The 27,964-nt window shown below is 51.7% G+C and overlaps 1 protein-coding gene across 3 annotated transcripts in view; it reads right to left on the bottom strand.

The window, feature by feature from the left end:
* The window catches only part of STS (steroid sulfatase), a 138,989-nt gene that overhangs the window by 53,513 nt on the left and 57,512 nt on the right, over window positions 1-27,964 (bottom strand). For all 3 annotated transcript variants that reach the window (XM_032329501.1, XM_032329502.1, XM_032329504.1), the window contains exons 2-6: window positions 17,947-18,090; window positions 15,123-15,244; window positions 14,915-15,037; window positions 11,897-12,320; window positions 4,585-4,721 (exon numbers count right to left, since the gene is read on the bottom strand). In XM_032329501.1, coding sequence (XP_032185392.1) covers window positions 4,585-4,721; window positions 11,897-12,320; window positions 14,915-15,037; window positions 15,123-15,244; window positions 17,947-18,090 — 950 coding nt within the window. The remainder of the gene's footprint in view (window positions 1-4,584; window positions 4,722-11,896; window positions 12,321-14,914; window positions 15,038-15,122; window positions 15,245-17,946; window positions 18,091-27,964) is intronic.

Raw genomic sequence — 27,964 nt, 5'->3', positions numbered from 1 at the left:
GGAAGTTCATCTCTCAACTTTTACCTTGGATTTAAACAGAAGGAAACCTTGAGTCATGACTTACTCAAGTGTTTTCTGTATCTTTTCAAAGCACGCTTATCCACTCCCACAGGTGGACCTTCATGCACACAGGTAAAAGCCACGCTTTCCTAGCAATCTTAGCACCTTGGACAGGACCTTGCAAGTATCAGGCACCTGACTCCCCTGATTTCACCCTTAAATATGATTTTCTGGGGCCCCTGCTATGCTCCTGGTCTGAAGCATTCCAGAAACAAATGTCTTCTACATGAACCCAACCAGAGCACTTAGTCCCAGGCACATGGAACTACTAAGTGAGGGATTATCCACGGGGTCTCAACGGTCCTAGAAAGAGTCCATGTTTAAAGGGAGACTCCATTAGACTCTTGCCCAATAAGCCAAACCTTGGTTAGAATTACGCCATAGGTTTGAGGGGCTCTGACCAACACCCAAGTCTCCCCATGCTTGTGTTCCTTGAGGTTCTTGGGACTATCCTGACCTGCTAAATGAGACCTTCCAATTTATTCTCCATTCCTCAAGATGGATTTGATGTGTGGCCACAGATACCACGTGCTATGTGCTTAACTCTACGTCGGGCATGGAAAAGAGGAGCTCGCGCTGTCCCATAACACCTAGCTTGTCTTGCATGAACGCATCTTTTCTTTTTTCCTTCTGGTTGGCTGTGTGTTCCTTCCCTGCACCCAGAGAAGGTGGCCCTGTTCAGCCCCACGGAGGGAAAGGCAGGGAGAAACGGATGATCAGAGCATCAGACACAGCCACCAGCGGGTACCACATCACAGATAAAGGGCAATGGAGACCTCGCTCCTCAAGACTTCTCCACGCCAACAGCAAGGCTGGTGGTGCTTCTGCTGAAGAAAAAAGCTTATGGTTTTGGTTTGAAAGAAAGAAAGAAAAAAAGAAAAAAAAAAGCCACGTCAGCCACGGGATCCCAACCCTTGAAGCATCAGGGACTTTTTCTTAGTTGAAAGGACCGACCTGAAGCCTGAGATTTATATCAGCATTCACCTCATTGTGCCTGAGCTGCATCTCCCTTTGTAGGATCCAGGACGGGCTAGTGGAATCCTAAGCAAGTGCTGATTGATGATGCCTTCCCGTGGCTCTACGAACAGCACGGGGCTCTGAATGAATGGTCAATGCATGCAGATTCCGCCCGACAGACCGGAGGTGTCGTCTGGAACGGTACGAGGCACACAGAAGAAACCAGCGGCGGCAACCGCCTCCGGCCCCCCGCCTGCTCCCTCAGCCCCGCTCGACTTTACAGATCCCAAGAAAGAATCACTCCATTTCCTGGGGGACGGAGAACAGCTAGGACGGCACACCCTCAAGATACCGGGTGCCCATTTGAACACACTGATTTGGCTTATTCCTCCCCAAAGCTCTACATCTTCAGAATTACTTGGGATTGAAAATTACACTTTGTGAAGGTCTCCCAGGTGCCCCCAGGATTCCAGTGTGGGGGTATCCTGCCAAAATGACCCGGAGGGCTGTGCGTACTGGCCCCGTATGCCCGTCCATCCCTTCCCCAAACTCTGGAGCAGCACATCGGCATGTTTGCCAGGACACACATTCAGCCCTTTCCACGCCGCGTTAATTTTGGATCTCCTGGAAGAATGTTACATCCCCCACGGTTCCTAACTTCCCTTACGTCAAGGACCATATCCATATTACTCACCGCCTCCGAAAAAGAAAATTAGGTTCCCATATTCAACAAACGTACGTAATGTAAGAGTGAGCTCCTTCCCTCTGACTGATGGCTGGCCATCCGGCACTGACGAGGTGGCCTTTCCCGTTACAGGGAAGCGGTGGGACCGGGTGCAACCACCTTCACGCTCTGGGGAAACACCTGCATTCAGGTTCCTGCTCATCACGTCTACTGATTCTGTAAGATGTACACCTGAGGCAGGCAGGTGCGTCAGCCTTTACCCACCTCACCTGCCTCACCTTCAGAATGGGGACAATGAGCACAAAGACTCCCACACTGACAGCCCATGGCACAGAGGACGGCACGTGTGCAGACTCCCCGCGCCGGCAGTCCCTGAGATTATGAACGAGGGCTAACCGCCCGTCGGTTCCTTAGAGGGATTTCTAGATCCAGGATGTGAGTCTACCATGTGGGGTCCGTGCAGGACCCCTTCTGTGGTCCTCGCTGCAGATCTGCCCCCTCACCATAGCTACCCAAGACAGTGGCGTCCCTCGGCTAAGAATAAGGCAATGACACAAGGACGTGGTATGGGAATGACCACGGAGGAAGCACAACTAAGTAGTGAACGTTTCCGTCATGGCGATGCCTTTCCAGGTACAGGGAACCCTGCACTGGAGAATGCTGGGTTCCACAGAATGAGGTCGTGTCCAACAATTTGGAAAGAAAATGCTCCAGAAGGAAGAGATATGCCCTCTGCTGCTACCCACTGCCCTCTCACCAGCCTCCCTTGCAGGAGGCATCATTGTCAAGCAAATATCCCCGTTTCATTATATTATGTAATTTTTCAGAACGCCGCAGCCCCCTCAGCCTCCTAAGGAAAGGCTTTTCTTGAAAAGAAGGGATGTTCCTTGAAACACTCTGATGTTCTGGTAAAACAGCAGAAATGTCCTGATGCATGGACGTCACTGCTTTGCTTTTTTGGCAAAAAGAAAAGCACAGAATCATCTACAGAAGGGACATCGGGTTCTCACGCACCCTCAAAGACTGAAAAACGTGAACTGTTTCATTCCAGAGGGGACCTGGAGGGGGAAAACACTGAGCGCCAGACTTGCTCCGGAGTCAGGGGACACATCTCCGGCAAGATAATGAAACAAAAACTCATCAGTCCGCTGGATGGCACCAGCACGAGCCCGCGTGTTACCCCACCAACGCGGTCGTCCAAGAAACCCCGTTCCTTAAAACACAACAGTCATCCAGGAGGTGAAACGTTTTACCGAGTCACACCGCGAAGGTGTGGAACACGTCAAGGGACTCACAGGCGACACTGAAAGAAGCAGGAGAGACTCAAGCTCGTCCTGGCGTCCGGGACATACATGAAAATCTTGACCGGCATGGGGCGCGGAGGTGGCCCTTCCCGGGACCTGAGGGAGTAGGAGGACTCAGAGACCCCGTGAGCACCCACGGAAGGACAGGCATCTGTCCCGTCAGTCTCAAAAAGGGGAATGTTGGGCTTTCGTGAGCCCCAGCATGCATCACAGGGACCCCCTCTCTGTTCTTCTACAGAATCACAGACCCTCAGAGAAGAAAGAAGCCAAGGGCTTGCCTTCTCTGAACTCTTCAACGAGAGACGACAGAATGGAAGCCTAACTACTTAAGACTCTCTCGGATTCACGGACGCTGCGCGTGGACAGTGAGAGGGAGCACGAGGCTCCTGCCCTCTTCCCAACGCTCCTTTCGAGATTGAACAAAACGGAACCAACCAAAACTTGTTCTCCTCATCATCCCCATAAGCAACCGGCATCACGTTCCATTTGTAGCTCCAAACCAACCGACCAAAAAAAAAAAAAAAATGCTCCTTGGCCATGGTCACCTTATTTCCAAATCATGTAGATGAAAGAGTTAAAAACTATCAATTTGGTGCACAAAAAAAAACAGGAAGAATGAGAGAAGGAAAAAAAAAAGGAAAAAAAAGAGGAAAGGACAACAAATACGTGAAAATCATCAGCAACCTGTGGGCTGGTGACATTTGGACAACGGTGCCCCGTTTTCCACAGGGATTGCGCAGCGTCCACACAAGGGACAGTGCCACCGGCAACGACAGGTGCTGAGTGACGGGTTCGGACCCCCGGCTTCCCAACCCTTTGCTTCCCCTTCACACTACAGAACACACCCGACGTCGCCCGGGTCTGCCAGAGAAAAGCCAAGACGGCAGGGACAGGGTGATCTCATGGACATGGAGAGGACACTTTAAAAAAAAAAAAAAAAAAAGAAGAAGAAGTCTTCCCAGCTCACTGGAAACACAATGGCACATTTTCCAGGAAGACCGTAATTTTCTTAGGCAGCAGGAGAAGGGACACACAAAGGACAAGACAGTGTAACGGTCCTCATGGGGGCGGCCACAGAACACCAGTCCTGGATGAAGAAAACACAGGGGCCGTGGCTCCAGACAGAAGGGCATCGCCAGGGGACCCCGCAGCGGCGTGCCCCGGCCGTGTGCGCCTGGGGACTTCTGCGTCCCCGAAACCCACCGCTTACCTAACGTCACTGCGGAAGACACGGCGCTGTGCCCGTTTCCTTGTTAAGAGGATCCACGACGGGAAAGCTAACACGGCGTTGGTTCCTTTTCTCCGTCCACCTGCACTCGTCGGCCCCCAGACCCCGTGTTCCCCCAGGCATGAGCCGCTGGCTACCGCAGCCCCGCCGCTGGGGCTGAAGACGCTGTTTACGCTGCATGTCCCTTCCTCACTCACCGTTTCATGACCTTTTTCAAACTGTCCAAAAACCCATCTGCTGTCTTTACAGGCATGGGGTTGCGGAGGTGGCCCTTCCCGGGACGTGAGAGAGAAGGAGAATGACTCAGAGACCCCGCGAGCACACGCCACGGAAGCCAAACACGCACATACCTACGCTCCAGTCCATTTCCTCCACCGCGTCGCCGTAAGCGCCGTGTTTGCTTTTGCCGACGAAGTCCTTGGAGGAGAAGAGGGCCGTGTGCACGTGCAGGTACGACACGACCAGGAGGAACGGCGTCCCGGCGTGCCTGCGAAAGGAGAGAGAGCCAGAACGCCGTGAGCATGTGGGCCTCCGTTCCCGCCGCCACCAAACTCGCAGGACGTGAGGCCGTCTGAAACGTCAGACAGCACCGCACGGTGACGTCCAACACGGCGCAGGTCCTCAGGAGAACGGACGTGTGCGCGGCGTGCCTATGAAGAGAAGAGTCACGGTCGCCCTGCCTGGGCCAGCAGGCTCACCGGCTATGTTCTCAACACGTCCCCCAAGGACACAGCTCTGGAAGGAATGTTGTGGGAACGACCCTGAATTCTATTCTTCCTTCTCTATACGGTGATGAGTAGGAACTCGAGGGCCTTCAAAAGCCTATTCCCTTTGGAGTATGAACACACACACAGACACACACACAAGCTACTGCCTGGAGCACTCCCATTTCTAGACTTCTTACGGCAACACCTGTCCCCCATCTACCGCCAAGTCAACTGTTCCGCCATACTGCCCACCTTCTACGACCGAACTAGTCTCCTCGAATAAAGGCCCCACCATCCACACTGACGTTTTCGAAGTCACCGGGAACATCTTTGAGTGCGTCCCAAGCGATAAAGAGTGTCAAGTTACTGCAAAAGCATTTCCTCGGTGTATCCAAACAGCCTGTGTTCTAACGGGCGAGATCACACAGCTGGGGGAGAGCTGTAAGTTGCTGTCAGCCGGCGCGGGGCAGGGCGCCTTGGGACAACAGTCACGAGCCTGGGGAGTGTGGGAAGGTCTCGGGGTTTTTACCCGGGTCTGCTGAGAAGGGGTCAGGAAGTCCCAGCACCTGCTCTCTGCCTGGCGCTGATCTCTGACCAACGCACTTTGAGGAGGCCCTTCGGTTTCATGGACGCGGTTCCGAGTTCACCTTTGTCCTGGAAAGCACCAGAAACGCCTTTCCGTCTCAGCGGGGCTGTTGTCCAAGTGCCCTTCTGATGGCTGCTGGGCACCGACGGAGTGAAGGACCAACTTGACATATGGAGGAACCCCCTTTCTACGGGGCTGTCCACGAGCACACCGCTTGGATTCGTCCCGTCCCCATAATGCCTTACGGGGCCGTCCGCAGACCAGCTGCTCATCACCCTTTACACGGAAGGCGGCTCCTCGCACGGAGGTTCCCGTTGGCTTTTGAAACAGATCATCAGCCTGAAACTCAAACTCTGAGCGAGCCGGGTCCCTGCTGGCTCAGGACCAACTTGGGCACATTATTGGGAACCATCTCTAAAATAAATATATAAATCTTTAAAAAATAAAATGAAAGTCCATGCAGGTGGAAACACTTTCAGAAAAACCCCACGAATACACAAGCTTTGCTACATCTTGGGTCGTGGAAAGCAAGTCCTTGGTGTGATGGACTGAACACCAGGATTTCCACTGTTGCCGTTTCAACAGCAACAATTGCAACTTTCTCCCTGACACGCTTTGGTCCTTTAATTTTTTGGCGTTGCACATGTCCCTGCTGCAGCCACAGAAACATGGAGAGACGTTTTTATTTCAAAAATAAAAAAAGACAAGAAAAGTAGGGAATCCACTCTTTCCTCCCCCCCAAAAAGATGCAATGCACACTCTGTCCTAAAAGCCAATTCGTCTAAGAGTTTAAAAGGCGGCTTGATTTCGGGCTTCGCTCACATCCTTGCCGCGTGTGCACACTGGCTTCAGCAGCTGGACAGGGCTTCACACGGGGCTCTCTGTGCAAGGATTCCGCGGACGCAGCCTCGTTGTGACTGTGAGGTCTCTCATTAGATCAAGAGCTTTTTTGGCCAGTGAGGATGCCAGACTCTGACCCCGTCCATCACCACCTGTGAGGCCCCTCCCCAACCCCAGCGTGATCCGAATAAAAATACCTAAAGCCACCCACATGCCCCCACCATGCAACAGGTGAAGGAAAGATCCTTTGCTCGTTCTGGCTGTAAATTCCCTGCATGCATTGATTCATTGTCTGAACCCAGAGACGGCAAGATACTGAGCCTATGCGGCAAATTAGGTAGACAAATGGACAGACGGATAGTTTCCCTGCAGTTTAGGTGGCAGGCCTCAGAAACAACTAAAATTGTTGTAATAGGAAATGAGATTCTGAGGGAGGAGATGCATTTTCCAAGGTGGCTTTGGAAAATCAATCATGCGTCTTGGCCATCGCCAGAAGAGCGTCTTAAAAGGTTCAGAGAGCCTCCTTAGACGGACCCTCGAAGGGGAGAGGAAGAAGAGTGTATTCACCCCGTAGGAGCAAATCTGTCCTGCTAGGAATAAGTGTTCCGACTCAGACAATACCAGACAGATGGGCTGGGACAGATTCTGGATGTTCATGCTAAGCCTGGGGACAGGGACAGGAACTGATGATCCTGAGAGCAGAGTCAGCCCAGGGTGTAGGCTGAGGGGCAGACAGAGCAGCCATTCAATCACCTAGCAGGGTTCTGAGCGCTAAAAAAACAAGCTAATATCGAGACCACTGGGAAGTTCCCCCCACGGGGCTCCTCTCACGAACCAGCATTTCTGCTTTCTCTGGGAAAGTCTGCAGAGCGGGAAGTCGGCAGCCCCAGCCCGCATTCCTGTAGGGCAGCCGCTCACCACCCGGAAGGAGTTGAGCCACATCCCATTCCCGGGGGCTCCAGGACCGATACCACCCATCCCTCATTCCCTGGACCTGCCATGTACCTGTGAACTCGACAGGCAGGGCTCATGCCTCCTGATTTCCAGTTTGGACCATGATCCCAGGGCATAAAAGGGATCTGTGTGTTTGATAGAGAACAGGGTGGTGGTGGGGGGGGGTGACAGCGCCTTATCGAAGCCTCACTCCGTCAGGGATGACACAGGTCGCGGAATCACGAAAAGCAAGCCTCCCTCCACAACTGAAGATGGCTTCCAGAATGCTCTACCTGGGACGGGGGCCCCTTTGACGAGCCAGAGGTCCCCTTCACTCTGGAACCTGCGTCCCAATGACCCGGGCACAGCAGAGGCCCATCCTAGGGCATCTAGCCTTACCCAGCAAGACCGTTCTTGAATTACCTAACCTTTCTGCAAGTGAATGTGTGCGTGTGTGTCTCCCTGTGTACGGCCCTGAATTCTGCTCTGATGGATGACTGTCGCCGTGAATTAAAGATCGATACCCCCGCTACTCCCTTGTGGCTTCAACTCTTACTGAAACTCATCAAGTCATCCTGTGAGCCCTTTCTTTGCAACATGCTCTGGGCCGAATCCCAGCCGTTCAGTATGGCCACGTCCACCACGGTCTGGCTGGAGGTGTCAAAGGCCTGGCTGTCAAAGGCTACCCTGTAAGTGCATGTCAGGCTTCCGACTGTGCCCAGTATCGACGGCAGCAGAACCGGATAAAAGGTCAGGTCTCCTAATGGCCCATTTATCAGCGGTCTCACGTTTTAGGGCTTTTTGAGGACACCAGCCGCACTTGCAGGAGGAAGTCTCAGTCTCCTATACAGCTCCAGAGCACAGGACATGGCAGACAGAGCTCTTCCCCACGACCTTCCCGTGAGGATGCCGTCTCTCCATGACCACGTGACATCCCCCAGTGCACCATGCTTTCCATCACTTCCACGGTGCGCTCACCTCCCTTGTGGGACCAGTCAGGGGTCAGGGTATGTTAACGTGGCAGAAACGTGATCTCACTGCTCTGGGCAGGCAGAGATTAAAAACAGACGTCCAGCTCTTTTCCAGACGGTGGGTTTGTCCTCAGATGCCCCATCCTAAGCATAACCGGGAATGACTACCGTTTATCTCACTTCTGATGACAGCCTCTTAGAATACCCACGCGCTGGCGGAGAACACGCTGTATACATACAAAATACACCCAGAGTTTGTTCAGTACGTCTTGAACGTGGAGGCCTGCGCATCCGAACGACCGTGGTAAAGGTCATAGGAATTTACGGACGCAGTGACCGGAGACCGTAAACCGTACAAATCTCAAGGGTGTGCGTATGACACCATCATCCTTGAAAACACCCTCTTCAGCCTACACATGTGTGGCTCGCAGAGAAAGAGAGTGGTTTCTTTCAACGTAAATGTTCTTTCCAGCCACGAAGCATCGTTTTCTATGTATTTAGGGAAGAAAGGGTCCGAAATCACCAGCTCTGCGCACCGAGAGTGACCAAAGTTCACCTGCTCTGTCGAAGATGACAAGAAACGTGGGTCTCCTTCTACCCACTGGCATCAACCTTTTTAAATGTGGCCTTGACGTACACGAAGGGAAAACTACTTGGTGAATAAAATTAACTCACTGAGTTCACCTGTTCCTAGGCAGCTTGTGAATTCTTTTCAGAGTCAGCAAAGTCTCCATCTCCATGGCAATGACGGGACGGACATCAGAGCTCCCGTAAGAATTCCCGGGATGTGTTCTACTTCGGGGGCACGAGACCCCAAGTCTTCTGTTTCCATCTGTACCGTTCCCTGATCTGCTTCCTCCTCCTCTTGTAAAGAGGAGGTGAGCTGGCAGAGTCCAAAGCAGGTCAAAGAGATCCACATGGCCCACTCTGACAGAGAGGACGGCCTTTGTAGGCAATGTGCTGTGCTTTCTGGATCCGATCTCTGCTATTACCCACACGGCTCTGGCCCTCCACTCCGAAGTGTGGAGACTCAAAGTCCTCCACAAGAAGCCATCTCTTTCTCCCATGCCATGTGGATGTTCTGCAGCAAGAAGGAGATGGTGATTGTGGAATGTGTCCCCGGTGACGTGCGTATCCCCAGGGCCTGGTGGGTCACAGACAAGCACTCCGTGAAGGTCATTCACACTTGAACGTGCCCCAAGCTAAGCCGCTGTTGGCACGGTGCCCCCACGCTGGCTGTGAGTTACAGAGCCCGGAAGAAACCGACAGCCCAGGGGACAAGCCGGATGGCTGCAGGGTCCTTCACTCAGGACACAGACAGCGCGCTGGGCATCCCTAAGAAACCCACAGCTCTATTCTGCTTGACAGAGCAACATGGACTTCTTGCTAATTAAACTGCATTAAGGATGACCTGTCTTTTGCACGACTCTGTGGCTTTTAACATATGGTGTGGAGACCTAATTATCTGGCTTCCCAACAGAAGCATGTCCCCAGGATGCATTTCATCCCTAAGACTAAATTCCTAATTTAGGAATTAGGGGCACCATGGAGTGCACCGTTGTACAGACGTGGGCACTTCAATCCGGGGGCACGTTGGTAGCAAACCTGGCAAGGGGAGGCCTCCTCTGAGAGCATGGCAGCCCAACGAGGCCTCTCTGCTTCCCGCCCCTGCTGTCCACAGGTCCACAGCTCCAGGGAGCATCGGCAGGGTAAACCCGTCCAGAGACAAGGCTTACGGGAAGAACATAAATTTGAGAAATAAGCGTGTAAATCATCCTCCGTGCTACTTTCGACGTATGAGTTGGACGGGAAGTGGGCCGCCCCCGTCTCTTCTGTGAATGCACTGAAGGAAGGCACTGTGCACCGTGAAGTTCTGAACTCAGACGCGTACGCACGGACGTCACAAACACTGCGTCTGTTTTCGGTCATTTTCCTTCTGCTTCTACGTCTGAACCCCTTTCCCACGTGAACATGGTAAATAAAGACCTTACGTAACCCAGGATATGCTGGGCAGTGAGGCCGCGCTTAGAAATGCGTCTTCCCATCCTCAAAATCATATTCTTTTTTTTTTTTTTTTTTTTGCAAATACGGCTATGTTTCTCTGGTGCCATAGGAAGTGGATTCTCAAGGTGCCTGGCTATGCCACGGGCCGAGTCAGGTATCGCACGTTGCACACAGCGGGACAAGGATGGTTTCATCCAGACGCTTTCGATCTTGGCGTCCTCACGCTGCTGGGTTTCGAGCTTCGACGGACACAAGTGCAATCCCGTGGGGCGCCGTCCTACCCGGGAATGGCCGTTCGCTGGCTCCTAAAACCCGGCGAGTTAACCCACAAGCTGACAGCCTTGTCATCCACGCGGACCGTGCCCCACTGCTGAGCGACGATACTAATTTACTGTCACTGCCAGAGGGTTTTTGAAAGTGAACACTCAGCCCAGGAAGAGGGAACGTTTCAGAAGCGACCCCCGTACCAGGAAGCAACGAGGAGAACCTTGTTTCTAGGAACACTCTGCGTACGCCAGACCCGATGACGGTATCGACTGTGTACCTCATACACTTCTAAGACTTGCCTCTGATCACAAGCCAGCGTCTCCTTGTAGAAAAAGCGACAGGCATGATGACAGCTGTGGCTTTGGTGGCAAAAACCCCACAGCGCCCAAGCTACTTCTCCAAGCGTCCTAGGAGACACGGGGTTCAGATGCGCTCAGGGAGCGTGCGGCCTTGCCCGAGCGCTCCACAGTAGGAAGGGCAGGACGTGAGACTGGTGATCTGCAGGCTGTCACCGCCTCTAGGTCGTGCTAACACAAAGCCTAGGCAGTCCCTACTCCGGCTGTGTGGGCCAACGGTTACTCAGGCTCTCGAAGGCACCAGTAACTCAGCAGTACCTCCACGTGCCCGTGATGACCAGATCGGCCAGGAGCGTGACCGCCAGCCTAAAATCCTCCTCCTTCTGTCCAGAACAGCATCACGTCCTTCCTCCTGCCCTTTAGCTGGGACCCGCGCTGGGGACCCGAGCCACACACGCTCTCAGCATGTACGTGCCAAGTGGCCACACACACCAGCGTTCCAAAGAGAACACCAGAGTCTGGTCTGCCTTCAATAGCAGGGGCTCCTGACATAGTCTCTCCTTGGGACGGACACCACCCCCCTCCGTGGAGGGTTACTTCCTTAGCCGACGGCAACCCTCGACCCTGTGCACTCAGCGGGTCGTCACACACCCAAACGAGATCCCGGCCCCGGCCAGGCCGCTCACACGGCTGTGCTGCTCAGAAATTTGCACAGACCCTTTCAGACTTCCCTACATCATTTCTGTCTCAAGGACAACACAGATCTTTACACAATGCTCACTCCAAGAGTGACGGGTGTGGATCGGCTAGGAGACATTTCTGGCATGGTTTCAGAAGCAGAGGACATGAGGGACCCGTGGCAGAGCCACTTGGGTGAGAGTCCACGGCATCGCGCTTCCTTGCACGGGCCATTCCACGGGGCGCACCCCTCCCTCTGAGAGCCTGGCTGCCACCTCTACAGCATGCACAGAGAAGCCACCCCGGAGTCTCCAGCTGCCGCGGAGATCACCAAGCACCGCGCGGCAACAGGCAGCATCCGGAGAAAAGGCGATACCCACCGTCGCATGAACTGGGCCGCGTCGGCCGTCAGCCTCTGCGTGAGGTTGTCGTAGGACAAGGGCTGCTGGGTGATCTCGCGGTTCCTCATCAGGAAGCAGTTCAGGGGCCGGAAGTAATGCAGGAAGCACACCAGAAGGCCGAGGATCATGGCGGCGAGGCAGAGGAGGAAGACAAAGACCCCGACGGGCACGTGCACCAGCCCCAGGAACCTGAGCACCGCCAGGGTGAGGAGAGTGACGGCGATAATCTGCACGGGGATGAACACCACCACCCGGATGCCCCCGGTGAAGACGCTGCCTTCCCCCGGCTTGCAGTCTCGCAGGTTGGTCACGGGGATCCCGTGGAAATAGTCAAAGCCGTGGCTCAAGGGATGGTGACAAAAATCTGTCTTGTGGTGACAGTTTGTCCCAAGGTGCCACTTGCCTGAGAAGACAAACGCATGATACGTTCAGACCCGGCAAACACCCCCACGTGAGTATCAGCTTCGGCTTCCCACACGAGGGAACACAGGGTCGCTCTGTACACGGACTAGCCCAGCTCCTGTTCTGTAGAACCCCACCGTGCTTCTGTTCCTTCTCCACGCACAACAGGGCATTGACTCACTCGGCCAGAAAACAACTACCAATTCTGTGCTGAACATAACAAAATAAAACAAAAGACCAACACCTGACATAGTGAATGGGCAGGTGACAAAAATACCTAGAAAAACACAAGTGTTTTTTAAAGACCTTTCCTTAAAATTAAAGTTGCAGAACCAACTTGGATTTGTCCCTTGAATATTAAAAGGGGAAATGAATACTTTCCCAAAACACTACCCCTGAAGCATAACGGAGTCACACTCGTAACTCAGCAATTATTTTAAACATCTATGTACAGTTCTTATAAAATGTTGATTATAGCACTAGATTAGAGAGTGCCTCACAAAAGAAAAACACGATGGTTTTATGACAAGAGGAGAGGAAAGAGCACGGTCATGTTGCTGCTTTGAGAGATTTAAGGATTCGTCTGTTGTCCCATGTGGACCTATGTTTATCAAGTAAAAAGGGAGACTGGATCGTTCGTATCCATTGAATAAAGCCAATGAGAATGTCAACTGAAACAAAGTCTGGTAGTTTTAGTATTAATATATAAAATAAAATGTTCAATAGCACTGTGCGTGTATGTAGTTTTGTATGTATGAGGCATGGCATGCATAATTATCTATTAATCAATCTATTAGCTATCATCTGTCTCATCTATCCTTCTAACTATTTATCCAACTACCCATCACCCATCCATCCATCCATCCATCCATCCATCTACCATCCAACCATCCACCCATCACCTCTCCAGGTATCCATCGTCCATCCATCCACTCATTATTCATCCATTCATCCATTCAGTATCCATCCATCCAACCATCCAACCATCCGTCAACCATCCATTCACCTAACATTGATCCAACCACTCATCAGGATCCATCATCCATTCCTCATGTATCTACCCATCATGCATGCATCCATCCATGCATTTAACCATCATCCATCCATCCATTATCCATCCATCCATCCATCTATCCAACCATCTATCTGTCCATCCATCCATCCATCTGTCCATTCACACATCCATCCATCCATCATCCAACACCCATCATCCATCCATTCACCATGTATCCAACCATCCATCATCCATCCATCCATCCATCCATCCAACCATCATCCAACCATCATCTATCCATCATCCATCCATCCATGTATCCATCCATCCGTCCATCATCCATCCATCCACCCATCATCCATTCATCAACCCATCATCCATCCATCCATCCATCCATCATCCACCCAACCATCATCCATCCCTCCATCATCCATCCGTCCATCCATCTATCCAACCATCTACCCATCCATCCATCCATCTGTCCATTCACACATCCATCCATCCATCCATCATCCAACACCCATCATCCATCCATCCATCCATCCATTCAACATGTATCCAACCATCCATCATCCATCATCCATCCATCCATCATCCAACCATCCAACCATCTGTCAACCATCCATTCACCCAACATCCATCCAACCACTCATCAGGATCCATCATCCATTCCTCATGTATCTATCCATCATGCATGCATCCATCCATGCATTTAACCATCGTCCATCCATCCAACCATCATCCATCCATCCATTCATCCAACCATCATCCATCAATTCATCCATCCATCATTCATCCATCCATCATTCATCCATCCATCTCTCCATCTATCATCCATTCATCCATTCATCATCCATGCACCCATTCATCTGTTTAACCATCATCCATCCATCATTCATCCATCATCCACTCACCATGTATCCATCCATCCATCCATCCATTATCCATCCATCCAACCATCCATCTATCCAACCATCCATCTATCCAACCATCCATCTATCCATCCATCTATCCATCCATCCATCCATCCATCATTCATCCATCATCCACTCACCATGTATCCATCCATCCATCCATCCACCCATCATCCATCCATCCAACCATCATCCATCTCTCTATCCATCATCCATTCATTCATTCATCATCCATGCACCCATTCATCTGTTTAACCATCATCCACCCCTCCATCCCTCCATCCATTTATTATCCAACCATCCATCTATCTATCTATCCATCTACCCATGATCCATCCATCATCTATTTCATCTACTGATCTATCCATTCCTCCCTCTATCACTGATGTTATCTATTTATCCATACATCCACCAGTCCACCCATCTACCCATCTATCATTATCTATCGTCTATGTAACCATACACACACACACACACACACACACACACACACACACACACCCATCTTTACTTTCAAATAGCCTGGACAGGGGTGCTGTATTTGGATTTAGAACTGAAATCATTTCTCCCCTTATGTGAAGTTGTGCAAACTGTTATCACTGGTGTCATCCTTCCGAAGGCAGTTATCATGCCCTCTCCCACTCACCCTGCCCAGGCCCTCGGCTCCCCCTCCTCAGCTGCCCATACCTATCAGAGCTGTCGAATACCCTTGATTCTTGAGAAGCTTGGCAAAGGTAATCTCACTGGTGGGAAGTCCTCCAGAAGAGGCGGAGAAGATAAACACCCCCATGAGGGACTCAGACGCCATTCCTGAAACAGAAGAAACGATGCATTGAAGAAGGAGGTCAGGGATGCCCCCAGGAGGACCACAGCCATCCCAGAGCCTGGGGGTTACCTGATCGGATGGGGTACCGGCCTGTCATGAAGGCTGCCCTGCTTGGTGTGCACAGGGGTGAAGCGGCCAGGTGGTGGGTGAGCTTCACCCCTCCTTCAGCCAACCGATCGATATTGGGCGTCCTAAAACAGAAGACTCATGTCATTCATGACGACCTTGAAACATGCGGTTTGCACTGTGCTTTTTATCACGGATCACCTCCCAATCATCCAGGGAAGCTCGCAAAAGGAAGGGTGACACAGCACAAGTCATCCCGGTGCCTCTGCTCTGGGAATGGACCGGCTGATCCTGTCCCGGTGTCATTCCACTCTTGCTAGGCATTCAGGAATGAACCTCTCTCCGTTCTGCGGCTGTGCTGAGCTCTCAGCCCACATCCTCCACTGGGAACGCGGCCGCTGCCTCTCTGCCAACCTGGCTACCTTCCATCCTTTAGCTCCTGGCAGAGACGGGATTCTCGTGGGCCTCCTACGGCCAACCTTGTCCCATGAGGGGGCCTGGTCCATATGTAGGACACAGACCCTGTCCCAGCAGCTCCCCATTATAAAGGGACAACACGGCGAATTGCTCCCTTAGACACAGATGCATGGAGGCAGGAGTACACATCCTGTTCATCATGGCCCACACAGACTAGCCCTTGCTGATACACAGCTTGAAGGTGAAGGTCATCTCCCTGCACTGCTCACGTCCACCTGCTCTCTCATCCATGAATTCAGCATAAGCATTTAACAGCCCACACCTACCCCGTGCTCCTGCTTTCCGTCACGAGACTTAGAAGGCACAGAAGACCGAATCTGTGTATCTGACTTCAACCTTCTCATGCCTAGACTGGCCTACAGAAACATCTGACTACATTGGGGGTCTGAGCTGATTCCATATAAAACAAAAAATAAAATTAGTAAGGAACTGGAATCTGTTATGGAACAAGACAGGTGCATAAGTTCTTCACTGTGATTGTATATGCTTTTTTTTTTTTTTCTTTTGAGATCTGGTAGAAATGGAACATTAAAACTTGACTGTAATTTTTGGATTAAAACACCTGCGTCGGAAAGGTCACGTATTATCTCAGTGATATTTGGGAATCTGTATGATCCTAAAAATCATAAGATATTTATCTTTCTCTGACTGATTTCACTTAGCATAATACTCTCTGGTTCCGGTGATGTCATTGTATATGGAAAAGATTTCATTCTTTTTGATGGCTGAGTAATATTCCAAGGTGGAATTTAAGAAACAAAACAGACGCACGTCGGGGAAGGGAAGGCAAAACAAAATAAGATGAAATCAGAGAGAGGATCAACCATGACAGACACTTAACTCTAGGAAAAACAAACTGCAGGTTGTTGGAGGGGAGGCGGGTGGGGGTGGGGTAACTAGGTGATGGGCATTACGGAGCTTACGTGATACAATGAGTATTCTGTTGTGCGCAACTGATGAGTTGCTACATTCTACCCTTGAAACTATTAATATCCTACATGTTAATTAATTTTAAATAACAGTACAATAAAAAATAAAGTGAAAAAATCATAAACAAAATTTAAGAAATGACAAAGACTCTGCTCAGAAAAAAAACAAATTAGTAGCAACGGAGGTATAAGAAAGCGTCCAAACGTAAGACCTACACGTTTTACAACGCGAGGCCCCACGTGGGGAGGAAAACGTAAGCAGTCCGTTGGAATCTGTCCTCGTCCGTGTGTTTCAAGCTCTAACCAATGGTGCAGGTGAAGGCACGTTTCAAACACGACAAGCAGCCGCTGACGCAAAGCTTCAGCACGGAACCGACCCACATCTGCAGGCCATGTCGTCCTCAAAAGGACAACGGATGCCCGCTTTCTGTTTGATCTGACACAATGCTACGTAACAGTCTTCCGAGCGGCCTCGCCAGGTTGAAAACAAGATGAGCCAGCGTGAGGCCACCCGCGTCCGCGGGACTCTCCGGTGCATCCGTCCCCCGGCATCATGCGATTCTGATGATGATTCACAGATCTTACAAGAAAATTCTAGGAAAAGCTAATGATCTCCACTTCCCCAACCTTGTGTCATTCCGCTTGTACTGATTGTTGGTAACACGAGGCTCAGAAGCCGTTCAGGTCACCGTCTCTCCATGATTATAAAGGGAAAATGCAAGCGTTGATGCCACTATCCTATGAGACAAGGACCGACTTTTGTTTTTAAATCAAGGGGCCCTTCCACGTCGTCTGACGTCAACGCGGTGTGACGCAGGGAGCTGAGACACAGAAAGCCCCCCTCTGTCCCTAAGTCCTGTGCCCGTTGTGATTCTCCCCTACCATAATGACCCCGGCTGCTTGAGAAGTTGTGCAGTCTTCCAACCTGGCGTGTGTCCCTGGGCCACCTGTCCCAGGCCAGGGTGGCTGGTAATTGTAAAAACAAGACTCGGAGCTGGCAAGCAGGGACGGGGGCCACACGCCCACTGCAGTGAAGCGAGTACCCCATGGAGAGACTTACCTAAAACATCTAAAGCAACGGGAAGAACCAAAGGAGGACGGGTGAAAAGCCGCCCAGCATGGCTGAGTGAAAAAGAGTCCTTGTGAAGGTCTTTCTAGCTTTCTGGGCTTACCTTGTGCAAACAGCTCAAGTCCTACCCGTCTTCCTAACACCACTGTCGGTGCGTAGCTACATAAAGTCACCCGTGAACGTCACCAGTGGTATGGATCTACGTGTCTTGTCTTCAAGACGTGTGTCTTGAAGGGTTCTGACCCGTGTGGGCGTTCTGCGCTCTGTGTGTGTGTGTGAGCTCACATTCCTCGTGGCTGCGGCCGGCGAGGACCGCCCGCTGTCCACGCAGCAACCCCGCCAGCCAGCGCACCTGAGCGTCTTGTTGCCATAGCAACCGGGATCTCCGATGCCAAGGTCGTCGGCCATCAGCAGGACGAAGTTGGGCCTCGAGGCCGCGTGGCTGTGGGCCTCCCACAGGAGCAGCAGCAGCAGTGGCACAGGGACCCTCATGTTTCTGCAAAGGGCAAGAAGACAGAGGGAATTGAAGGGCGCCTGCGTGTGGCCCACCATCTCCTTTCCTGGGACCTTCCTCCCACCCGTCCGCCCCGGACAGCATGTGCCCCAAAGACATGCTGACACATCTCCTTGTTTCCAAAACAAGCACTTCTTTCTCCAAGGACAGCAGTGACCTCTCATTTCTCCAAGGACGGGCAACCAATGACCCCTCATTTCTCCAAGGACGGGAAACAAATGACCCCTCATTTATACCCAACGCCAAAACATACACTCTCTTTGGAAAAATGCAAACGCAATCACGGGTCAGGTCTCTCTAGAAGGCCAGCTCCATGCTTAGGTAAAAGCTCTCTATTTGAGCCACAGACTAAGAGGTGCTCCCAAACCAGTTCTTTTGTAAAATGACACTTTTTTTTCTCTTTTTTTAAGGAAACCGGGGTAAATAGTTGCAAACTCAAGGCACGGCTGTGAGAGCTGCTGGGTCATCAGGCAGAGCAAACGCCCCCAATGTAGGGAACCCACATGGTCATCACAACGCACACTCGCGTGGGGTGACACCCACATCCTAACCCTTGCTAATAATGAGCACGTGACCTTCCCGGGGAAGGGGACTCTGCGGATGGCAGTCCAGATCTTGCGACAGGGAGGTAAGCCGGGACAGTCCAGCTGGGCCCAACGCGCTCCTGAATGTCCTCACAGACGGGAGGCAGTGAGGCATCCGGCAGCCACAGGAGCAAAGGGAGGGTCCACGATGAGCAAAGTGAGGGGCAAGGTGGCGTGATGGGGACCCAGGAGCCCAGGCGTGTGGGGGCTTCTAGAAGCCGCTGAAGACAAGGAAGCCGATTGCCCTTGCCAGCATCCAGCAAGTCCCAGCGGACGTGCTCATTTCAACCCCAGAAGCCTCCCTGCAGACTTCCTGCCTCCAGAACTTTGGGATGCGTGAATCACTGGGGTTTAAGGCCTCCGGAGCGGTCCCTGTTGGTTACGGTATCGAGGGAAACCCGCTCCCCGAGAACACGCAGCCGGCGTACTGTGTGCTGCGTGTGCCCTCAGAGCTCCGTCCTACAGCACAGAGTCATCCCCACCCCGGGTAGACACCCTGCTCGGATCCCAGGACTCCTGTGGGTCTAATCCCTCTGCAGGGCAGGACGCAGGAAGGGCATCAAAGGCCTGCGTGTGTGTGGGCAGGATGAACGGTCAGGACCCCACAGCCTCCTGCCCCGGCCTGTGCCCTGTGGAGCACCCGTATCTCCTGCAGGGGGACAAGTGTCTCTGGCTGGCCGCACTCCGGGCCTGCGGTGAAGGGAGGAGCCGGCTGCCCTCCTTCCGCCACACGGACGTGGATGCTCCCCGCCTCGTCCCGACCCCTCGTTTCCCTGGGCCCCAGCCGGGTCTGGCACCCAAAGCTCAGAGTCTCCTGAGGCACTTTCTCGGTGACCCTGCCCGCTCGACAGCCTTCGGACAGACACCGAGAAATCCAGTGTCTTCCGCGCACACGTGCAAACAGTCCTCTGGTCTCCACTGTCCTTCCTGCGTCACCTTCAGAACCACCTGGAGCTTCTGTTCTCTGGGTCTCGGGACGCTAAGCCCGCTCTTCCTGCTGGCTTGTCGGTCCACGGGCAGGGAGGTCTCCCCTCCTGTCTTCTGCTGACCCGGCCCTGCTCTGCCCTCTTCTTGGACAGCAGGTGGGGGTCAGGGTCCTTGTTCAACCTTCCAGCGGGACCCAGAAGCCTGTCCTCCTTGGCATCAGAGTCCCTGCTCTGTGGGAGAACGTCGGCTTCCCACGCATCCGCGGCCTCCCTCCGCACTCTGTCCCCGTCCGTCTCAGGGGTTCTCAGCCCCAAGCCGGTGCTCCCATCCATTCCGAGCCAGAGTGAGGACGCGGGTTGGTGGGGATGCTCTTTACCCCGCTCCCTGGCTGGAGAGGAGCTCGGGGCTCTGCCCCGTGGGGACCCAACACCACAGTCTCCAGTCGTATGGCACTGCCGTGTTGCCTGCACACCCTCCTCTCAGAACATACCCTCAGACGCCAAGCCGTCTCGGCAACCGAGCAAATGTGGTCGGACCATCTCTGAGCAAAGGTGCAAAAACCGCTGACCACTAGTGTGTACAGAAGCCGGGAAAGATGCTCTCATCCCCAACCATGCCGTGGGCCCCACGGGGGCAGCGGCTGGGGAAACGGGGACCCAGGGAAGCTGCGTGAGACAAAGTGCGGACGTTCTTTCTCTGCTGCATTAACATGCCTCGTTCCTACTACCCCGAACAGGCGATTAACAAGCACGGGGCAGTGCGTGTCAGACGGCTGGAAGGTTGTACAGGTAAGAGGAGGATTCAAAGACAAGCATCTGTCTGTCACCAGGAGAACCGCCACACAGGACAGCTTGAGGATGACCCCACTAGGGATGCCCATGGGATGCAGACAGTGGGCACGGCCGAGGTCCCTGTGTGGACTGGACGCCTTGCAAATCCCTAACCGATACCGGCAGCACCTAAAGGAGCATGTCCCTAATGTCCTGTCCCCGTAAGCACGCAAGGGGGGACAGTTCCCGCCCCGACAAGGCGACAGCCACAGCCCTGAGGTCACGGCTTCACCTCTGTCTTTCACGCATCACTTCATACCCAGAGTAAAGAGATATAACTTTCAACTTGGAAACCACAGCCTGGCGAGTGGGCGCAGGCCCTGTACGTACTTTGGCTAGTCCTGTACCTAGTGACCTACACGGACAAGTCCTGGGAGGAGGTGCTCGTCCCCCGATTGATTTACCTGTACGGCATGACTACGACTGGTTTATCTTGTAAATCAATGAGGACTGGTTCTTAGCTGACCGCTGATACGCACACGGCTGGCCAGCCTGGGCAGGACCGAGGCCAGAGATGGGAGAAGTCCTTGCTCTGGGGCCTGCTGCTCACCAGAAAATGCTCACCTGCACCCCGTCAGCAGAACGGCCACCAGGGAGAGCCGCCGAGTTCCCGTCTGCGTCCTGCACCTGCCCCCCACCCTCCCTGCTCACCCGCGCAAGCAGGCCGCGTCTACAGGAGGATGTGGCAACGGCCACCCACCCGAGTCACCGCGAACTCCTCCTCTGCACCCACGGGCCTATCTTCAACGCTCACCGATGACGCCCGTCGGCCGGGCCAGGCCCCCACCGCTCACAGCAGCTTTCCAGTCCCGTGCAGGTGCGCAGCAATCCTGGGAAGGCCTTCAAAGAGAAGGTCGGGCCCTGGCCGTGCTTCCTTCCCAGGCTTCACCTGCCTCCTGTGGGTCTCTGCGGTGTGTGCAGGCACCAGCGTCCCTGCTCACCGGGGGAGACCCGTCTCCCAATGCTCACCTTCCAGCTGCCTCTAGGAACCCAAATGACAGGGTCCTCGGCCCCCTGACACGCTGGTGGCCTGGAACGACACCGTCTTCTCTGTCCATACCTACTTCCACTGCCCCCCTTCCTGCATCTCTCCCCTCCAGCCAGCATCCTCCCTTCTGGAAAAATCAAACTCTGCTCTCCAGCCCTCCCTTGCTCTAAAGACAAGCAACGCATGGACTTGTGGCTCTGACTGAAGCCATTGGGTTATCCCTAATGCTGCTCTCCATTCTCTCCTTGGTGGCTTTTCCTTCCTGCTTGTCGGGAAGCAGAGTGCGGAGAGTTACGAGTCAGGGGTCTTGTCCCACCCAGGCCACCAGCCCCGAGGTCTTGGGCACAAAGCACAAGCTGCCTGTGCCTCGGGCTCACGCACCGTCCCCTGAGATCCTGTCTCTGCCACGGGGAGTCAGCCCCCATGGTGGAAATAAAGGGTTTCCAGGCAACCACCATCTCGGAGACCCCCGCACTCCCGTGTTCTCTGCACTGTCCGCAACGGCCAAGGCTCAGGAACGAGCCCCGCATCGGCCAACAGATGCATGAAGAAGACGTGGTCTCTGTATGGATGGTGGAATATTACTCAGTCGTGAAAAGAAGGAAATGCTGCCATTTGCGAGAACCGTGATGAACCAGGAAGATACTAGGCCAGACGCAGAGAGACAAACGCAGTATGAAAGCAAATGGGCAACCTTGAAAAAGGGAAAGAACTGAACGGAACGCTTGTTGGGGGCAGAGACACTGGGGAAGCTGGTCCAAAGGGACACGTGTTCTGTTAAATGATGACCATGTCCTATGGACCCGGTGGACAGCACGGTGACTACAGTTAATGATTCTGGGCTCTACACTTGCTACGCCCTTTGACAGTAGATTGTAAACATTCTCACCACACACCACAAAATGCTGACTAATACGTGAGTCGAGGAGTATGTTAACTAACTGATTTGTGGTCATCATTTCACAATCTATATAGATATGAAATCATCACATTTCCATTACAGATGTACACAATTTCATTTGTCCCTTAGACCTCAATAAAGCTGGGGGGTGAGGGAGGAAGTACATCTCCCCGCCTCCCTACAAGGAGAAGAAAGAGAGAAGAAAAAGTCTCTGAAATGATCCAGTGGGAGACAGCCCCTGTATGGAGGATGAGAAAGTCACTGACAGTTCAACCAAATCCATTCCAGTTCAACCCACTTATGGGGCAAAAACTGGATAACGTATATGACGGCCTCCGGAAGGTTTCAGGGTTGCACGTGTCACAGAATGACCCCATTCTGTAGGGAATCCACAGGATCACAGCACCCACCCCAGTAAGCACTGGAGTGACAAATGTGGTTTTGGCAGGTGATGTGACATTTCAGTCCTGGCCCCCTGCCCGGTGGCAAAGAAACCCGGGGTCATGATTCAGCCTCTCTGTTGGTACTTTCTTGTGTAAAACGGGGATAATCCTAACAATACCCTGTGCATACAATGGAGAAGATAAAAGTATACACTTAGCGCTATAAACGCGTAAGGGGCTCATCACTACAGGCCAGCGGCTGTCAGTGGTAGTCATCACGGTGCTGCTATTACAACTCTGTGTAGACCATAATAAGGACAGCAACAGACTTTCAGGCAAACTGTGGCAGCCGACTATCTGGCCCCGATGACCGCCTTCAGGTATCCTCATCTGTATAATCCTGTCCCCTCGGATGTGGCAGAAACTCACAACCTGGTTCTGAATGTGGAAAATGGATAGAACCTGACATTGTAGTTACATCACGACCTCCATCTGGCCAGCAGCCTCCTGCTCTGGCTGGATTTCAATGAAGTGAGACTCTATGTTGGAGAGATCCCCCTCCCCCACGACGAGGAACTGAGGGAGGCCTGCAGCCAACAGGCAGCAAGGACATGAGACCCCCATGGTGACCATCTACAAGGAACAGAATCCCGCCCACAACACCGGAGTGAGCTTGGGAACGGAACCTTCGGGTGAGACCACTGCCCTGGACAGCACCTGGATCCCAATGCACCAGCTACATTGTATCAGATTTGACCCACAGACACTCTGAAATAATAAACACATGTTGCTTTGAGCTGCTGACTTTTACACTCACCTGTTCCACAGAAGCAGAAACTAATACAAAGGCCAAGAGCTTTGGATGGGAAATTCCACTGCATTAATGAGGACCTGCAAAGACTCTCCATGGCAGGGGCTCAAAGGCCATGCTGAACTTATTTTAAGAACAGGCTTCATTAGCAATGAGCAGTCAGAATTTATGTAAGTAATTTAAAGACACACGGCTCCGCTCACCAACCATGTGAAGAATGAATTTCTGTTTTACGACCTGAAGTTGAAAATACCGGGAATGAAAAATGGACTTACGGCAGCCCAGAGGGATACGGTTGACAGAGATTAAATGAAGCAAAATCCAGGCTCCATGAGAGTCTTAAAGTTCTACCCCAAATTCAGCTCTTTCAAAACTTACTTTGGCCCACCTGGCTTTTACTGGACATAAAAATCAAAGTTCATTTTTTTTTTTTTCCAAATCAACGTTGTATTGTTGCATTTTTGCTTTTATTCTGAAGGTACAGAGGGAAAACAGAGCAGCCACTATGCAGAGAACCACTCAGGTGATGGGTTTCCCTCCACATTCTTGTTCTCGTGCTGCCCCCGGGAATGTCTGAACGCACAACGTTCCTACAGCCGCAAGCCATTGCTTTGGTCTGTGCTTCCTCCATGCAAGACCCTCACTGTGAGATGGAGAGAGCCTCAAGGAAGAGCAGGGGTCAGAAACGGACCACAGCATTGTCAGCCCACCCAGGACACGATGGGCAGACACCGCAGAATTTAATCTGGGGGTTATGTGTGTGCCCCTTCATTCTGCTGCTCTGTGATGGATGGACATGGCAGAGTTGGGACGGAATGCCGGGCCACAATGCCACAGAGGTGCTGCTACCCAGACCAGCTGGGGGCATGTGGGAGGGAACTGATCTGAGATGCAATTTATACACGCAGGTACTTAACCGGATAGAAGGCGTCAGAGGGAGAGAGAGCGGTCAATGAGACGTCAGCCTTGCTCTCCGGAAAGACATGGTGGCCATTAGCTTTGCGAGAACAATGAAGACAGAAAATGTCTGGGGCTCACGATAACATCTGCCCCACGCTGAGACGTTATCACAATAAGGATCCATGACTGGAAAAATCCATTCCAGGTTTCTGTGCATTTTACTGAGAGGCTTAGTTCAGGCGTAGACCTTTTCTGTTTCTTAAATTAGAATTAGGATCAAATTAGGATCAAAGCCCTTTAATAACTATAAGTATCTACAGAGTATTAATTTGTGAATCACAGAATGGCTGGGTTTGGTTACCTCGATGGGACATTCTGTCATTGACTGTACCTCCAAAATGTGCCCGCGGTAGATACAGCTAGACCTCGGGTGACAAAGATCACCTACCCCAGTGAAAAATGCTAGAAAATGTCAGTCTGTGAATAGCCATTCAGAATCTCTCTGCATAGAAACTACTACTGTCTGAAGGAACCAGAACTTATTTTTTCCCCACAAGCATGGGCATTTATAAAGATGTTTCAAACTATTAAAACACTGTTAGTTGATAAAAGTACTTAAAATAGAAATGAAAATGCTCTACTCCAAAACACGAATATGGCACATTAACTTCTGAAAAACAGCATAATTTCCCTCCTTCGAAAATTAAATTATTTTTCTGAACAATCCTAATTTGGCAAAAAAGCATGAAAACACTTTCGGGAGGAAGTAGGTATTCCTAAAACAGAGCTATTAGGAGGGAGAGAGAGACAAAAGAACATTTTAGTAACTGGAGATGTAATTACATTAAATTTGTTCATTAAGGAAAAATTAACACGACGCTTGCATAACAGAAGCTTCACCATGGCAACAAAAATGTTCCTGATGTCTTTGCTCAATGGAGAAAAAGGCAGATTGAAAATAGAGAAAACCCTACATTACACGCCATATTTGTTTAGAACAAAGGCAATTTTATTCCATTTAAACCATATGTCATAAATTTCTTGACTAATGAATTTGGTTAACAAAGGGTTATCTAAACAGATGTCCTGTTTTCAAACCATAAAAACCGTCTGACATCAGGACAGCAAAAACCTATCTGAATATGTGTTAAAACAGGTCGGTGTTTCTATAGATTTAAATGGCTCTTTACATTGTGATTTTTCTAATGCAACGTCGTGTGCCAAGTGTCCTTTAACAAAAAGCAAGAAATTGCTTGCAATTCTTTTAAAATAAATATTCACGTTTTACTTATTCAACAAATCGCTGTTTTTACGGACTCTGCCGCAGGAGACGGCGCTCGGGTCTCTGCACATGTCCACACACTCAGCTACACATGCTACAACTAAGCTCATTATAGTAGTGTCATAGCATTAATGATGAAAGCTAGTTGAAAAATTAGGTCTTAACCTCTTTGTTTACAACTGAAATCTTCAGACAGCTCGGGGGAACACTCAGTTCAGACACGGGGAAACCCGCACGGCTCCCACTGACTTCTCTGCCTCCTTTGCTGGGACGGCTGACGCTCCGGGACACCAGGAAGAGGGACGCATACAGGGAGCCCAGCCATGATGTTCCCCAAATTGCTGGTGACATTCCTCACCGCCTGACATGCAACCGAGGAGCTCGATGTTCGCACACCTGTGTCTACGGCACACCGGTGTCTACAACACCAGCGCTCCTACCACGTCTAAACGCCTGTAATATTTATGTTCCCCAAACCTGATGGTTTCTCCCTAAGTCTGCCTGGAACTGACTCCATATTGTCTTCCGGTTTGAGAGGACAGGGGTAAAACCTCTGAAAGCATCCGCACAAAGCAAAACATTCCATGAGAATTGTAAAAATCAGAGTCTGAGGAGCCTATGACACCCTGTGATGTTTGAGTTTTGGAAAAGCATTTCGCTTCATTGTCCAGGTCAACCTCCAGCTGCAGCCTCCAGCTGCAACCTCCAACCTCCAGCTGCCTCAACTGTATTTGGTTCCTTCGCAAGGCTGAGCGTTCCGGCTGACACGGAGAAATGCTAAGAGGCAGGTGCTCTATGACTCTGATGAGGCGGAGCTGGTCTTGAGATCGGACCCCTCCCAGCTGGGTCCGGGAGGTGGGGAGTTCCTCAGGAAACGTGGTAATGGTCCTGCCGTCTCCTCCAGACCCAACCGGGCAAGCCCACTGAAGGGGAGCCCCTCTGTCCCCTGGAGTTCAGAGCAACTGGGAAGTACCACCAAAATTTGCCAGTGAGGAAAGCAACACCAAGAGCAAGAGGCATCAGAAGGAGACATGGGGCATAGACAGGGACCAGTGGGCAAATCACAGCGACAACATGCACTTTTCAGTCTGTATCAGATCATTAGCTGCTAGGTACCTTGTTACAGAGAGCACCCCCCACGTCCAGCAACCGGAGACCACGCTCCACATCCAACTAGTGGAGACCACCCTCCACGTCCAGCAACCGGAGACCACCCTCTATGTCCAGCAACTTGAGACCACCCTCCACGTCCAGCAACCAGCATGGCAGGCTCTGGGATGACTCCTATGGTACAGACGTGGAGAGTCAACCTGACTGGTGGTACCACCAGCTCAAGGATGTGTGGCAAGTGACTGATGGAATGAACAGCTGCTAGTCCGGTACTCTTGGACCCCAAATCCGTTCACAGAGCACTGTGACAAGAGGGGCCCAGCCATGTGGTACCACCAAGCGTCACGTTGTGGCTGCAAAGAGCATTCTATTTTATTTATATATGGCTGCGTTGAGTATTTTATGACCAATTATACAAAGGAGAATTTGCGGTAAAGGACAGAGAATATCGCCAGGCTGCAGGAAATGACCCTCCCAAATTCCCATGAGGGTGCCTCATATATATCTATCTATCTATCTATCTATATATATATATCTATATATACACACACACACACTTATGTAGGTGTGCATTGTGTATGTGTGTGTGTATTTGCAGATGTATATCTGTGCATTGCATGTGTGTTTATTTGTGTATATGTGTATATGTATGTATATGTACATGCATGTATATGCATGTATATATGTATACGTGTGCATGTGTATGCATATGGATATATGTGTATATACATTGGTATGGACTCTTCAGGGATGCAAAAGGTTGAAACGTTGTTTTTGATAAAAATAAAATGACTCTTAAGAAACTCAACCCTTGGATGCAAAATAATGATGTTTACTCTTACCATTTCCACGGAGGGGGTTCGGCACGAGCCTTCCCCAAATGGGCCACGTGGGCACGTGTTTTGTTGTGAGCTGAAGACGTTCAAAGCCCAAAAGATTCAGGAAGAGCCTTGTACCTCCCCCCTCCCCTGCCTGGGAGAACTTAGACAGAGGGGCTGGTCCAGGACGACAGGGGTCGTCAGAGAGAAGCACAGAGTCTGGGCTGACTGGGGGAGGCTCGGGGAGCTTGGCCGGGCCCTATGTGTTCGGATCTCTCTCTGTGACCCTCAGCAAGCACCTGCTCTTCCTGCAAATTCCCTT

This window comes from Mustela erminea, chromosome X (genome assembly GCF_009829155.1).
Source record: "Mustela erminea isolate mMusErm1 chromosome X, mMusErm1.Pri, whole genome shotgun sequence".
NCBI lineage: Eukaryota > Metazoa > Chordata > Mammalia > Carnivora > Mustelidae > Mustela > Mustela erminea.
The sequence above is the reverse complement of the archived record's forward strand: the minus strand, read 5'-3'. Positions and strand labels throughout refer to the sequence as shown.